This window comes from Seriola aureovittata, chromosome 9, assembly GCF_021018895.1.
Source record: "Seriola aureovittata isolate HTS-2021-v1 ecotype China chromosome 9, ASM2101889v1, whole genome shotgun sequence".
Classification (NCBI taxonomy): Eukaryota; Metazoa; Chordata; class Actinopteri; order Carangiformes; family Carangidae; genus Seriola; species Seriola aureovittata.
This window is the reverse complement of record NC_079372.1, coordinates 5,422,668-5,437,476: the sequence shown is the minus strand read 5'-3', so window position 1 is coordinate 5,437,476 and position 14,809 is coordinate 5,422,668. Positions and strand designations below refer to the sequence as shown.

Sequence of the window (14,809 nt, the reverse complement as noted above, 5' to 3'; positions counted from 1 at the left end):
AAAAATGAGTGTAAGAGGTTTTTTTTTTCTATGTCAAAATCAATGGAACCGACTGCATTCATGCAAGTTTACAACTGCAAGTTTTCACACTGTGCCACCTGCAGCCCACTCATTGTGCAAGTATCTCTGCACATGAACACAGAAGGCCGACGATAGCTGTAGACTCAAAAAAAGGCATGTGTGTGATTTGATGCCCCACAGACAAGCGGGCAGTTATCTTTATCTGCTTGTGTAAGACCATAATCCCATGTTTGACTCCAGCACATACATTTTTGGAAAATAAATTGTCATATCCATAAAACTATAATATCAACAACTTAGTGTCTCCTAGATCACACAGTAAATTTGATAAGATCTATCGCAGCATTTCATCCAGGCAATATGAGCAGATTGTTTGCAGCTTATTTCTCTTCCTTTGGGCTAATGGATTTGGAACACATTCCAATCGGGCAGAAATGTAGCTACAGAATGGGAATCAGGCCTGAGGGCAATTCTCACTAAGTGGGGAGAGAGCCATTAAACAAAGGTGCCTGTGGTTTCATATTCAGGATACTTTACAACCTCCGTCCCAGGACATCAACAGTGTTTTTGGGTGAGCTGTTAGGGGGGGCAGAAGAGGGGGAGGAGGATCCATCTGCCACGCTGACGGTCCACAGGGAGACGGGCATATCCCAGGGGTGTTTTGGAGAGAGAGGGGCTGAAAGGATTACACCCAACCACTAATCAACGACGGTAATCTGTGGGCCCCCATACAAAATCCCCTCCGATCCAAACAACAATTTGGGACACAAGATAAAACCTCAGAGTACAGGGACTTCGAACTGATGTGGAACAACCTGACAAATACAAGGACAAATACAGGTGATTTTTAATTGGAAGCATCAACTGTCGAGGTGTGATTGGCAAAGAGCCACAGTGTCTCTGTGATCAGGTGCAAGTGTCCCACAAGTGGCCTAGTCTGACTCCCAGTGTGACCATTATGCAAATGCTGCAACTTGACAAGCCTGAGACATAAATTACTATAACGGATAAAAGCACTTTTCTAATCAAATCGGACTGCAAAAGGTTTTTTCCTATATTGCATTTGGGTGTATATGACCCAAAAATAACTAAATACTGGTCGATTTCTGAATTTGAAAATATTCAGGAGTGTTTCATGTATGCTTTTTTAAAAATTTTTAATTAATTTATTTTTTTTTATTGGATACTTGTTTTCTTTTTTCTGCTGACAGGAATCGAAAACTGTTTTTCTTTGTCTCGAACATGCCGTCACAAGGTGAGCCCTGCAGAGCAGTTGTCCCTGGACCTTATCCGAAGACTTTGTCACAGCAGGAACCCACACAAGGTGCAGCTGCTGAGGTGTTGTCCTGGCAGGTCTCTTCATCCGGGGAAAGAATAGCAGGGAATCAAGTAGCCACTAGTTTCATGGTCCCTTGTCAGTACGGTTTTGATGTCTGGGGCCTGGGTGGGGTTTGGATCTGGTATTGGTGGGTTTAAAGCTCCACAGGACTATAGAAGAAGCTGCCTAATGATGGTACCAGTCCTCCAGGGCAAATGGGAACTGGAGCATCCTGGCCTGCATCTCTTCTACCTCCTGCAGTATGCCCATTGGCTAGGCAGCCTCTAAGCTCCCTATCCCCATAGCCTCATTGTTTAGTGGGCCCGGCACTGTCAATATTAAGCCTGGCTAATGTGATCTAGAGGCAGCTGGAGCAGCCCGATTATTACCATGACACAGCCGACTGAGGGGTGTAATATCATTAAAAATAAATCAGGTGGTTTGGAGATTTGGTGTGTGTGTGTGTGTGTGTGTGTGTGTGGTGGGGTGGGTGGGTGGGGGGGATTTGAATGACATTAGGTGGGAGAACTGCCATAATTTCATTAGTCAGTTGGGGCACCTCAGAGGATCTGTTGAAACATTTCCTTTAAGTTGCTATAATTGAATTTGCTTTCACAACACTGCACACAAAATTAAAGATAGAAAAAATCATGATGGTAATTTTTCCAATTAAGTGCCTAATAATTTTGAAAATGAATTTCAGACATGCTAAGAACTATGCAGACACCTGGATATCATAATAGGATAATATTTCAATTTCCTAATTACGGCATATACTCTAGATAATCTATTTGAAAGCAGACATATAGGATATGCCTGTTGTTATTATTAGCCTCTAGTGGTGGATTATTGTTGCAAATGATGAGGAAAACGTGAGGCACTGCTAATCTTCTTAAACTGTTTGACACCGAGCTGTCTGCTCGGCAGACTCATCAGCAATCAGCTGCATGGCTAGTGAACAGGTTGTGAGCTCACACACTCTATCAACAGATCTTTTTTTTTTATGTTATTCTATATTCTACCATTATTTTTGTTGTATCCTACTTTATGGTATCTTAATAACAAAATAACAAGAACTTTATTGGCAGCTCTTTTTTTCCCTCTCATTTCGCATGTTCGATCTGCTATTAAAGCGCCAGAAGTGCCGTTGGTCGCGCAGCGAGGGTCTTATGTCGCTATTGTTTTGACTCTGCAGACACATAAACGGTGATTTCAAGGCCCATTGAGCGCGAGACGGATTGTGTCCAAAATGCGCTGACGAGTGGAGAGCATTGATTATTGGAGGAGCTGGTAGAGTGACGCCAGAAGTTGTAAATCTGTTTTCTGATCTTCACAGTGACGTTAAATTCAATCCTCCGGCTCAATCCGAAAAATGTCACTTTTTAAACCTCATTTATTTATTATTTATTTATAGATAGATAGATAGATAGATAGATAGATAGATAGATAGATAGATAGATAGATAGATAGATAGATAGATAGATAGATAGATAGATAGATAGATAGAAAGAAAGAAAGAAAGAAAGAAAGAAAGAAAGAAAGAAAGAAAGAAAGAATCATTATCAAAAAAGCTTTCTGTGATGTAACAAACCTACTTGACACAGACCTGCCATTCATATCTCTTTACTGAGTGGAGTCCAAAGGCTTTATGGGGCTTCCTGTTGTGTAATAGTGACATCTAGTGATACCCATCAGGACTACTCTCTGTCTTTGGCATGCTGCTCAAGCTCATTCATGTATGTGTAAACAGTGGTAGAACAATACCACAATGTAAAAATACTCTGTTGCAAGTGCATTTTATGCAACAAAAAAAAATTGTAAGTTTTAGGAGTATTACCAGCTAAATATCAATGCATTACGGAGAAGAATTAAAGATGCATTAATGTGTAAACAGCATTTTAATGTTGTAACAGGTTGAGGGGGAGCAGTTGGTTGTCTTCTGTTTTATATACATCAAGTTCATTTTGTTACAGCCTAAAGTAACAAATGAGCGATTTGCCAATAAAGGCTTTTACAGTCTGTACAGCATGACAACATCTAACACCGAGGAAGAGGAGCAGGTGAGGTCCCTCTTCCAACAGTGAGTCATATTTTATAAGCAGATTGTGCTTTGTATGTAAAATCTTAATCTGCCTATAGTCGATAAATAAATACAGTGGAGTGAAAATAACAAAGTAGAATAAAATAAAACCTCAAGTACAGGTCCTTCAAAATAAGTATCTTATATGTGAATAAATTTACTTAGTTACAGTTTACACCAACTAGGAAACTACAAATGATGGTAACTAAAATAATGTGGCAAAAACTCAATCATGATCAAATGTTACTTCACACAACAGCCATTTCTACACGACTGATATCACAGCCCACTCATAGCCCCTTGTGCGCTGTTCAGGCAATATATTTTGTGTGAATCATTGACATTCAAATGTCAACCTTCACACAGCAAAACATATTCTGGAGTCTAAATGTGGCTCAGATTATGGTCATCTGTTTCACACCATAGCGTTCTATATTCCTCTGTTTCTGGGCAAGAAGCTTCAGTGTCAGCAACTCTGCAGGAAACAGGAGGAGGGGAATATCTGGGGAGCACGATAAATAAAACATTTATTCCATCAGCCAAAATAGAACAACCTATTGTGACCTGCATGACGGATTATTGATGATACACAATACATGTTCATAAGATTATGACACCTCTCATAACACCCCTTCAACAAAAGAGACTGATGTTAGTTAGGCTATCATCCATGTGTTCAGCTTGACACAGAAAAACCCTTCTTGTTGCCGCTTCACTCCCGCACACACACACACACACACACATTTCTGACCCAAATAAAAGCATGTGCTCGGAGTCATACAGCTGAGCCTGGTTCTTTCTATATATATCCCCCTCTTTATTCTACAATCAAGCTTTCATCTCCGCTCCTCCTTCGCTTTGCTTCACAAATTCACTCACATGCTTATCCATACATCCACCTCTTCCTCATCCACCTGCCAGTCCCTGAGCACCACCAGCATCATCAACCTGCCCCCTTCCCTCAAATCCCCCACCCTCACGCCTCCACAGGATACACACAACTGACACACTTTACTTCATAGCTTGATATCTCCTCTCAGCAGACGTGCCGGCAGCGTGTGCAGAGGTTTGAGACTATAGTTTAGGCTGTCCAGGGCGTTAGGAATGGCTCCTAAAAGAGAACCCTCCATTAAGAAGTCTCCTTCACCAGTCACCCAACCCAGGCTGGGTCCCCCTTACCCCTGCCTGCCTGCGGCTCCTGCGGCACCAAAACCGGCTCCAGAGCAGAAGCCAAGGATGCTGCGTCCCTCGGATTCACCGTTTGACCCCAGTACTTTGGAGGTGAGTGTGTTTACTGCAGAATAATTTTGTGTAAAAGCTAATGTGGGGCATTCATAAATTAGGACTATTGGAAATAATTGATTCATTTCATTCTTAATATAATGTTTAGTAATCTTTAGCCTCCAGTCTCAGCCAGAGATGCACAATAGTGGACTGCTGTCTGATGTCAGTTAGCAGTGTAAAAACATCCTATGCTGATTATTTGCAAAGTAGCTCTCTGTGGTTCTGGGGCTAAATAGACAGACCAAACTGTCAGCATCCTTTTGGAATGAGAAAGTGTGAAGAAATGGGGCAAGACTGTCAGTCATTCAGTGGCCTCCTTAGGGAGAGAGAGAGGCTGTTTCCTGCCACAGTATGCGCTATTTCTTTCATCAAGCAGGTGATTCCATCAAATCAGCTTTCCCCTTGTGAGCTAAAAACCCATAACTGTTGCAAGAAAGACAGAAAAAACGCAGTGGATCTCCCTATGGACCTTTTTTTCCCCCTGCAGCACACATATAGCAGCAAAAACACAAGTGTAATTGATCAAATTAAAAATGACAAGTGAGTTAGTGTGAGGGTCCTGGTTCACTGCCATGACTTACTGAGACACCTGGTGAAAATGAGTCGTTGTTAACAAAAGTTGTTTCACCTGTGCTTTTCCTGCTACATCACAATGTCTGCTGTGAAAAATGTCCCAGTAGGCTATGACAGTTGTCCCTATGCACAACACCAGCACCTTGAAACCAAAGCAGCAAATGGAATTCAACCAATTATTGGCATATCATAAATATACTGGTTTTGGCAAATCCTGGCTGTGATAATAAATACAGCATATCAAGCATCAAGTCATCAAGCATGAGCTAACTGAGAAACTGTCATTATTTTGTCGAGCAGCAAATTCTGGATTCTATTTTTTGCAAAACTTTGTATTGTCTATTTTTGCATATCACAACTGAGTAAATGCAGAGAAGAAGAATTGTACTTTTATTTTCCAAATGCAAAATACCCTGCCTGTATCTGTCACATGTCTTAGGTAACAAAATATGAAGGATCCATGATAATAAAAAAAAGAAAGTTATGCAAATACACAGTATGTTAAAAAGAAATATGAATCAATGCTGGAGTTGGATTTTTTGAATATTTTATGCATTTCATAAACTATTATGTTACATCATATCATTTCTTCAACCCTTTGAATGACTGGAAATGAAGTCTTACATAAATATGACATATCAGTACATGCAGGATTTTAGAAAGCCAAGTAGGCACAATGACGACACTGGAAAATAAAAAGAGTTTAACATTTATTTTAGACCATTACAGTGTTCAGGCAATCAGACGTTTAGTTTATATTTTAATAACCATCTTAATGTCAAAAAGAAACTCTACATCTCAAATGATTGATGCCCACATTAGACTTTGCACTAATGTGCTTTAGCTTTGTTGGTGCTTTAGCTTCGCTGCCATCCTCATATTTTTTTAATGTTACACTGTGAGTACCGCATGATTTTATGGCGTGAGACTGTCCCATTTCGCCTGTGAGGATATGTGGGCGACGTTAAGACACCCGCTTCTGCTCACAGTGGGATCACAGGCACGATAGGAAGCCAGAGCTCCTGCTGGGCAAAGACAGCACTTTAGCCAGGCTGTGAAGAGATGTGGCATCAGTCCATGATCTCACTGGCCTAAAGTAATCCATCATTCCCGCATGGCCAGACACTCACATCCTTAATGCAAAGCCAAGAAAAGTCATTCCCTGCAATCATGCATTCATTTATTCAAGTGGGGTCAAAATGGCCAAAGTCAAACACAGACCACAAAGATCTTAAAAATGTCTAAATCAGGTCTTTTGACTCGCTGATTACTTTGTAAGGTTAGGGACAGGCTGATTATATACATTTTAGGAAATTTTGATGTTAAAAATTCTTAAAATTTCATCTACTCCATCAGTTTTACTGAGAAATTCTAAATCCATAAATATGCAAATATTATTCATTTAAAAAAATTTGACAACTTGACACAAGATGCCCCCTACTTCAGTTCAGTCTACATTTATGTGCATTAGAGGCTTAAAGTTTCCACATCTCACTTGGGCAAGTTGCATTTTGAACCATATTGAATCAGGATTTTATGATTTCACAAAATCATAATCATACATTTTAATCTGAGATTTAAGGTGAGCATAAAGAAACTTTCCTCCTTCAGCATATATAAAAACAACTTATATGCATAGCATTCTAGAATGGGAGGTATTATTGCAGCATTATTATTTAAAAGATCCTTTTACACGTGTACAAATCTTATTCACATTTAAATATTTGTATATTTACAGATTTCAGGACACATTTACAGATTTGTGTATTTATTGTTTCTTTTATACAAATCTGGACGCAGAATGGACGCATTCACAAATCGGAGTACACACTTACAGACATTTGGAAATAGATCTATTGCTACAATAATGCCCCCATATTTTTAGTGTCAAACTCTGCACATATCGTTCTGCACAATGAAGGCCAAACATCCAAGAAAAAGCCATGAAAAGCAATACACAATTTTGAATAGAGAGGCACTACATTAATGTTAGTTATTACATTACATCCCTTCCTTCCTTTGATCTGCTTGGATTACATTTGGATTGGCACACAGATGACGATGTATGGGCAATGGATGGAACAAGTCAGAGTCTTTGGATTTCTGGATGTGCGGTTTGACACAAAGTTAACATGGAGTGAACATATACATAACACAAACACAGAGTGTAAAAAGTGTTAGACTATGGATGTACTGCCACTGAACTGTGGTCCAGCAGCGAAAGCCTCATTAAAGAAGTTGGAGGTGGTGCAAGCTTAAAATGTGAGACCTTGCTGTGCTGCGCTCCTGTGTCCACTCTTCAGCTTGAGGTGGGTGAAATTCCACTGAGTGACACAACTGCAAAACAATTACTGATGAACTACTGGGCAAACCTTCAAGGGCATTGTGAAGTTCCAAATCTCACAACAAAGGCCCTTCTCCCATGTTGGGAGAGAGAACAGTAAGACCACCCTGGCTCTTTCCTTCAGTGTCAATTGATTTCTAGACTGGAATAAATGCTGGTAAAGGTTTTGGAAGTATTGCAGCCTTGGTTGAATCAAATATTTGTCCCACTAATGCATCCATGAATCCTATACAGGGAGCACAGGCGTTGCTTTTAGTACACCAGCCTTAGGCTTCAAGTTTCTGTTAAAAGAACATCACATCATTTGTCCATATACACAGTCAAAATTATGGCAATTGCAACAGCATTACAGTGGATAGAAGAGTTCCAGGTTTGTGTTCTGTATTTACATCTCAATGTAGGCAGAATAGGGTTAATGAGATATACAAAACTCTGTACAGATTTTAAAATATTAATATTTTGATAACATTTATGTGGATTCCAGCTCACAGAGGGATAAAGGGCAATGGAATTGTGGACTCTTTAGCAAAACTGGCTCTGAAACATTAGGATATCATGGAGAACTACATCTGAAGCAAAAGGACTAATGAAGAGGAATACCTTTTTGCAGTGTAGCGAGAAGTGGGCACAGTGAGGACAGCTAAAAGGAGCAGGATCACAGGCTGACAAGGCTACAGATAGGACATAAAACACTGCACTTAATAAACCGACATCCCTCTGGATTGTGTAAACTGTGTCAAATAGGGAAATCAGGCCCAGAGAGAAAGAACTGAGTCAAAAAATGTATTTGCCATTGGACTAATAAAAAGAATTTAGATTAGTATCAGTGAAATATAGGGTTATTTTTAGTGTTTGGTAATGGGGATAGAAAACTCTGGTCCACACTCCAACATCAGTGGGTGGCGGCAAACCACCTTAATGCTGGTTCTTGCCTACTATGAAACGGGAAAAGAAGAAGAAGAAGAACAGGGCCTACAATAAGGGCGTTACAGTATTATTTCCCTACCCGAGGTGGACGAAGACCCGCCCCTTAAAATGCCTGTGACTGGCTTACCATCATATTTACCAATCAGCACTCTAAATGCCTAAACTCTAACCGAGTACCAGCCAATCAGGGCACGGCAGGGGTGGGTCTTCGCCGACCTCGGGTGGGAAAAAACAAAGAATAAAAAGGCCTATAAGGGCTTCAGGTTTTCTCACCCTTCCGTGCTGAGAGCCGTCACATTCTTTGGTATACCGACTCAGCGGACACACCTCAGCCATCACAGCCATGGTGGGTTTTTCGTTCCCTTAGACATAACTAGTTTTTTTATTGCCGTCCTTGTGTAATTAGCTTCGGGTGTGATTGTTGCAAGAAAATTGTTTAGCTTTGCAAAGCTGTTAAGTTGAGCTAGAATATGTGATTTGGCTCGTTGGTCGCTAGCGGAAGTGCAATTTCTCAAGCTAACGTTAGCTTGCACGGTAGATTAAATTTAACAATCACACGACGAGCTTATTAATGTCGCCGAGGTACATACGTGTACATTAATCATTGCTGAATGTGCTATGGTTTGGGAATATGTGGGTTGGGCAAGTCTAACTAACTGAAAATGTAATCAAAAGCCTTTAAAGTTAACCCGAGCTAGCTTTGAAAAAAGGAACAATTTTCATGTAGCCTAATTTCTCTTTGAACAGTCTGACTTCTCGGAAGATCAAATCCTAGGTGAGTTTTGAATTTGTGTTTGACATTTCCAAACCCCGCTTCTTTTGCATGCTCTCATTCTTGCTTGGATCAGATGATACTTTGCCCTGTATCTCCACTATCATCCTGCTCTATACCCGCCTGTCATAGCAGTTGTGGTTAGGCGAGGCTTTCCTTCTTTATTTCCGTACTGTTTCATCACTTTCCACTTGCAACTGCTTGTCCTTTCCAGATTGAATTTAACCTGGATCAGATTCATGGTAAGTCAGTGAAAAGGGACCGCCTTAGTGCAAAAAAACTGGTGCCTATCACGGAGTGTTTAGGGTGTGATCTGCATGTTGGTTTTGGGTAAACCTAATTTGTTTTAAATGTGATTGAGAGTTGCTTTGCACTGTTGTTTGGTACGTCGAAATCAGTCATAATCTGCATATAACGTTATAATCCCTACCAGCTTTGACCGTGTGTTGCAGTGTTTTTGTATGTGATCAGTCATGCCCTAAAAGTACTTCTAAAGCCAAACATTGCCAAACCTCATATCTGTTCTCATGAGTCTTGTTCTGTTAGATCGTCGTCATTGCTGGTTGTCGGTTTGCGTTAAACTTTGCCTGTTATCTTTCAAGCAGCTCATCTCCACAAGTGTGCCCTTTTTTGGTGCTGTATACAGTGATGGATGGTTTTTGTCCTAGGGCTGGTTTGTTTAATCACGTTGACATAATAGGCTATACTCTCACTCTCCTCCTACTTTCCTCCACTCCTCTAATACCAAATATGGTGTTGGGAAAAGTCCTCACACGCCAGAAGGGAAGAGGCACATTCCTCAGAACAGGAAAAACTCCACAACACTGCCTGAGCTTTTTTTGGGCAATAGCTTGTCCCATAACATTAGAAGCCGCCTGCCAACAGGATATTGTTATGCAACTCCATGTCCCCCTGATTGCTGGATCTTAGCAAAGCTTTTGGTTTTGATTGTTGAGCTTAACGGGGATACTTGTCGTTAGATCAAAGCTACATTAATCAACCTTTTGATCAACAACAAAACGGCATCATCCTTACAGTTGATAAAGCTTAGATAACTCCATTTAAACAATGGCTAATATACTCCATACTTGTGAATGCTTCAAAAGGTTCAGGTAGGTCATAGTCTTAGTGACTACTCAACAACGCTGTAAAATATTGTTGGAAAAGTGTAGAGGTGTCAAATGAAGCTGAAAATGTTCCAAGCCACCCGCAAGACCTTTCTGCCAGCCAGACTCGTGCTGAATCTGTTAAAATAAATAAAATTACTGACACATTGATCTACTGTTTGCTATCATAAAATGGGTGACATGTTATTAGTCATTAAGAACACGGGCAGCTTTGAATACTTAGAACATGATTGTCGATTATATGCCCCTCACTTTAATCTGAGAGTTTAAAACACAGTGAAGGACTTGAAAACTTCTTTTTGAAGCTATTGTTTGTTGTTCATTAATGTAAAGTCAATCTTTTAATTCTGTTTAGAGCTGCGACATTTAGGATGGTCTTGGTCCATGTCTTTTTTTCTTTTCTTTTCTTTTCTTAAAGATAGTAAATATCTATAAATGTAACAAATATCCTTACTTTTACCCTCATCTACAGAGCCTTAAACATTTTTAACCTGATATACTTTAGCCACATATTTTTAATTCCTCTGCTTTATTTTAGCCACAATGTACATATAAATTTTTAACATCCTTGTAATTTACAGTATTGAATATGTTTGGAAATATAATCCACAAGTGTTTGCATGTTCAAACTACAGCAAACATCACAGAGAATGTAGTGTCGAATTGAAATTGTTTCACCTTTGATGTCTAGTGAAAAAAAATCAGCCTGCCAAGATGACTAACTGAATTGAGGAAGTTAGACGAGTGTTTTCAGTGTCAACGAGCAGAGTTCAGAGAGCAAGTGTGGTTTTTAGTGGTTTCGCCAACCTGTACCATGCAAATGGAAATGAAGATGATATACTGATCAGATATTAGTTTATATTATATATTTATATTCATTTAAATTTCAACAAAACATGATCATGCCATATACGTTTGGAGTTTCCCCACAGAGATCTAGAGTGGCATAGGAAACCTAGGTAGGCTTTTCAGTGCAGTGCCTTGTGCGCTGCCTCTTGTATTTAAATTTAGGCTTACCGGTTGAAAACCAGATCATTTATAAGCTTAATCACAATTCATAGTCTGCACTTTCTCTAGTCTGCTTGTTCTCATTTTCCACAGTCTGTCTGGCTTTTCTGTTTTCACCTATTTCCAGTTTACTTGGTATCTCTATCATTCTCCCATACATGTTTGCTTATCTCTGTTTCCACGAAAATTCATTTCCCTACTCTAATATGCCATGTGTCTCTGTATCCTGCAGAGTTTAAGGAGGCATTCCTGCTGTTCGACAAGACAGGAGATGGGAAGATCAGCTTCAGCCAGTGTGGGGACGTCATGCGGGCCCTGGGACAGAACCCTGTCAACGCTGAGGTGCTCAAGGTCCTGGGCAACCCCAAGGCTGAGGGTGAGGGCAAAAAAGATTCACTTGCTGGGAGTTGTGTATCATAAATGTGAATCATGGAATTGGCATTGTGGCAGGAAACAGTCTGTGGAGGTTCAGAGACTGAGAATTTGCCTCAATTATTCTTGTGTTTTTGCAGAGATGAACTCCAAGATGCTAGACTTTGAGCAGTTCCTGCCCATGTTCCAGGCCATCGCTAAGAATAAAGATCAGGGCTCCATGGAGGATTTTGTGGAGGGACTGCGTGTCTTTGACAAGGAGGGCAACGGCACAGTAATGGGAGCAGAGCTACGTCACGTCCTCACCACACTAGGCAAGTTCCATTTTTATTTACATACCCTTAAATAGATAGCTGGCACTTTTTTATTTTGGGGAAAAGACTACAGTCCTCAGAATGGAAAGCTTTTTACTGAAAACTGAATGTACATATCATCAAAAGTAAATGGATGGCATGTTTGTAAATTTTGCATTAAGAACCATCTAGTATATAAATGTATTTCTGGTAGTATTATTTTACTTGCCTTTCATTTCCTGTATTTTGTTTTTCTTAAAAGTGTCAAATCTTTCACATTTAAGTTAAATTACATTTAAGTCACTTATGTAATATGAATAAACAATTTTATGCTCCATTTTCAGGTGAGAAAATGACAGAGGAGGAAGTGGAGACGCTCTTGGCGGGACATGAAGATGCAAACGGCTGCATTAATTATGAAGGTGAGAACTAAAGAAAGAAACATGAACATTGTCACACACCATCAGTGTAATTATAGGCCGTATCCCATACTGGCTGTAATTACACTGATGGTGTGTGAAGATGCCATTGCTATATATTTGCAAACTATTCGATGTAATAACGAAACATCGCTCATGCATTACACTGTGTGCATTGTTGACCTGAAATACTGTGTATTTACTAAGAAGTACTTTGAGGAAATTGTAGTTTGAGTTTGTATAATTAAAAATATTCAGTAAATTTTTTTTTTAAAGGCAATCATTGGAAGCAGGTTATGTACTAAACGGGTTGTCACGATGTTTGATTTAGTCTCATGATGAGGTGGGTGTCTCTTCATGTTAGCGGCTAATGTCTAATATATGTTCTCAACACTTGTGGCTAATTGACTGCTCTAAGAGGACCTGCATAAAATGTCAACTGCTGACAGTGTGCTAACTGTTCTTCCTCCACAGCATTTGTTCGCCACATCATGTCAGGCTGAGGGCCGGTACGGGCACTGGGTATACCATGAGATGGCACCTCCAGGCTTTCCTGCTTTTTAAAAATTGTTAAATAATCCATCCCCTTCTTGCCATCCTAACACTAATCGGCTGTAGTTTTGCACTTCATATTGGCAAACAGGAATAATGTGCTGTTGCAAAGTAGCTTTTGACCCCTAGGTGCCTGTGGGAAAGCCTGGTGATCCCTCTCATTAGTCCTGAGGCTTTGACCCATGTGTAGCCTCCTGCTGTTCTGTCTCTCTCTCCTGCAGCCCTCTGTCTTGGCCCCTGGCTGCAGCATGCCCCTCTGCATGTGTCTGAAACTCCCCTCAGTTTATAAGGGGATATGGTGGACACGCAGGGAAGAGACTGGTCTCATTCAGGGAAAGCCTGGTGGCCACTGTCAAGTCATTTGAGCTGATTGGTGTGGTGGCCATGAGAGAACTCTTCTAATCTCATTTGCATGTCACCAGCGCTATTAAAAAAGGCCTTTTCTTCTGCTGGTTTCAGAGGTGCTGCTTTTTTCATAGACACTGAATTGGATGTATCAGTTCATTACCCTGCACACTTGTTTTACATTCAAGTATTGCCACCAGCTTTGGGAGAGTGGACCAGTCCCTTTTTCTACTAACCAGAGAATTGCAAGGAGTGGCTATTGTGCTGATTGTTTTCTCCTCTGTACTGATGGAAGCTGAATTTGTAGCTGGCCATTCTGACTGGACTGTAGCTCCCTTGATCTTCTCCCCTTTTCTATGCTTCTCAACTAGAGGAAAGCATACAGCGAGGATGGCTTCTCTAACCAGCTCTTCTTGGATCATAGACATGGCCTAATTCTTTGGCTGAATTGGAGATAGAGATGATTACCTCACCTCTTTCTCTTAGTACCCAGTTCAACCTTTTCTTTCCTCTGGGTGAGCAGAACATGGGGACCTGTTTCCAAATGCAGCATCTCCCACCCAGGCTCACCAAACCTGGATGAGGAGGGAGCCTTGGCTCCACATGTTGTAGTTGGAGTAGGTCTCTGCCGAGATTTAGACCATGAAACTCACATATGTCTCTTTCTCATGTTTACAGAACTGGTCAGGATGGTGATGAGCGGGTGAAGACGGAGAGAATCCCTTTATTTTTTTTTTTTTGTTTTGCCCTGTCATGTGTACCCTCTTTTTGCAGTTAGCTTCTACAGCCCCCCCTCCAAGTCATTCCCATGGATTAGTTTTCCACATTTAATTTAAGAAGTGCCTTTACATTCCCTACTAAAGACCACAATTGATCATGGCTATTGCTGCCAATTCTGTTGCTACATTTGAATAAATGTTTTCCTTAAAACTCATCTTGTTTCTTTTGAGTGGATTTGTTTGAATCAATAGTATAAGGCAGAAGTTTTGCGACCTGCAGTGCATTGATGTGTGTGCTGTTTTTCCATTTGACACAAGAGGGCAGTGTTGCTGTTGGAATCTGCTATGTTTTATTTTTTTAAAAAAAGGCCATTTGTTAAAATAGTGTAAAATACAAGAGGAGTCTCTTGCTCTTTGTGTGAATTTAGAGAATACCATGAGAAGGTTCAGCTGCTCAAGTTTGGTTTTCCCTCTTGGTTGCAAATACTTAATAACATTTTAATAAAAAGAATTGAGTTTATAAATTTGTAGCCGTGCTGTAAATTTCCAGGCATAGTTTGGTGACAAAGCACTTGGTTATGAGACGTAGAGGGCTGTTTGGTGACTTCCTGACCCTTTTCCTTCGTTTCCCTCATAAACAGCCACAACTATTTCC

General features: G+C 40.3%; 1 protein-coding gene across 5 annotated transcripts; it reads left to right on the top strand.

Annotated features, from left to right (window-relative positions):
• Positions 1-4,508: 4,508 nt before the first annotated feature.
• zgc:153867 (uncharacterized protein LOC337226 homolog) lies at positions 4,509-14,369 on the top strand. 5 transcript variants are annotated; one of them, XM_056385370.1, is made up of 7 exons: positions 4,509-4,700; positions 9,534-9,561; positions 11,687-11,830; positions 11,967-12,140; positions 12,464-12,541; positions 13,013-13,047; positions 14,114-14,369. In XM_056385370.1, exons 1-6 carry the CDS (start codon positions 4,524-4,526, stop codon positions 13,039-13,041), a joined length of 630 nt encoding a protein of 209 aa, XP_056241345.1. In that variant the 5' UTR covers positions 4,509-4,523; the 3' UTR covers positions 13,042-13,047; positions 14,114-14,369. The 5 variants fall into 5 exon arrangements, with proteins under 5 accessions (XP_056241345.1, XP_056241346.1, XP_056241344.1 ...); XM_056385371.1 differs by having other exon boundaries at positions 13,013-13,060; XM_056385373.1 differs by lacking the exons at positions 4,509-4,700; positions 9,534-9,561 and adding exons at positions 8,767-8,893; positions 9,295-9,322.
• The last annotated feature ends 440 nt before the right edge of the window (positions 14,370-14,809 follow it).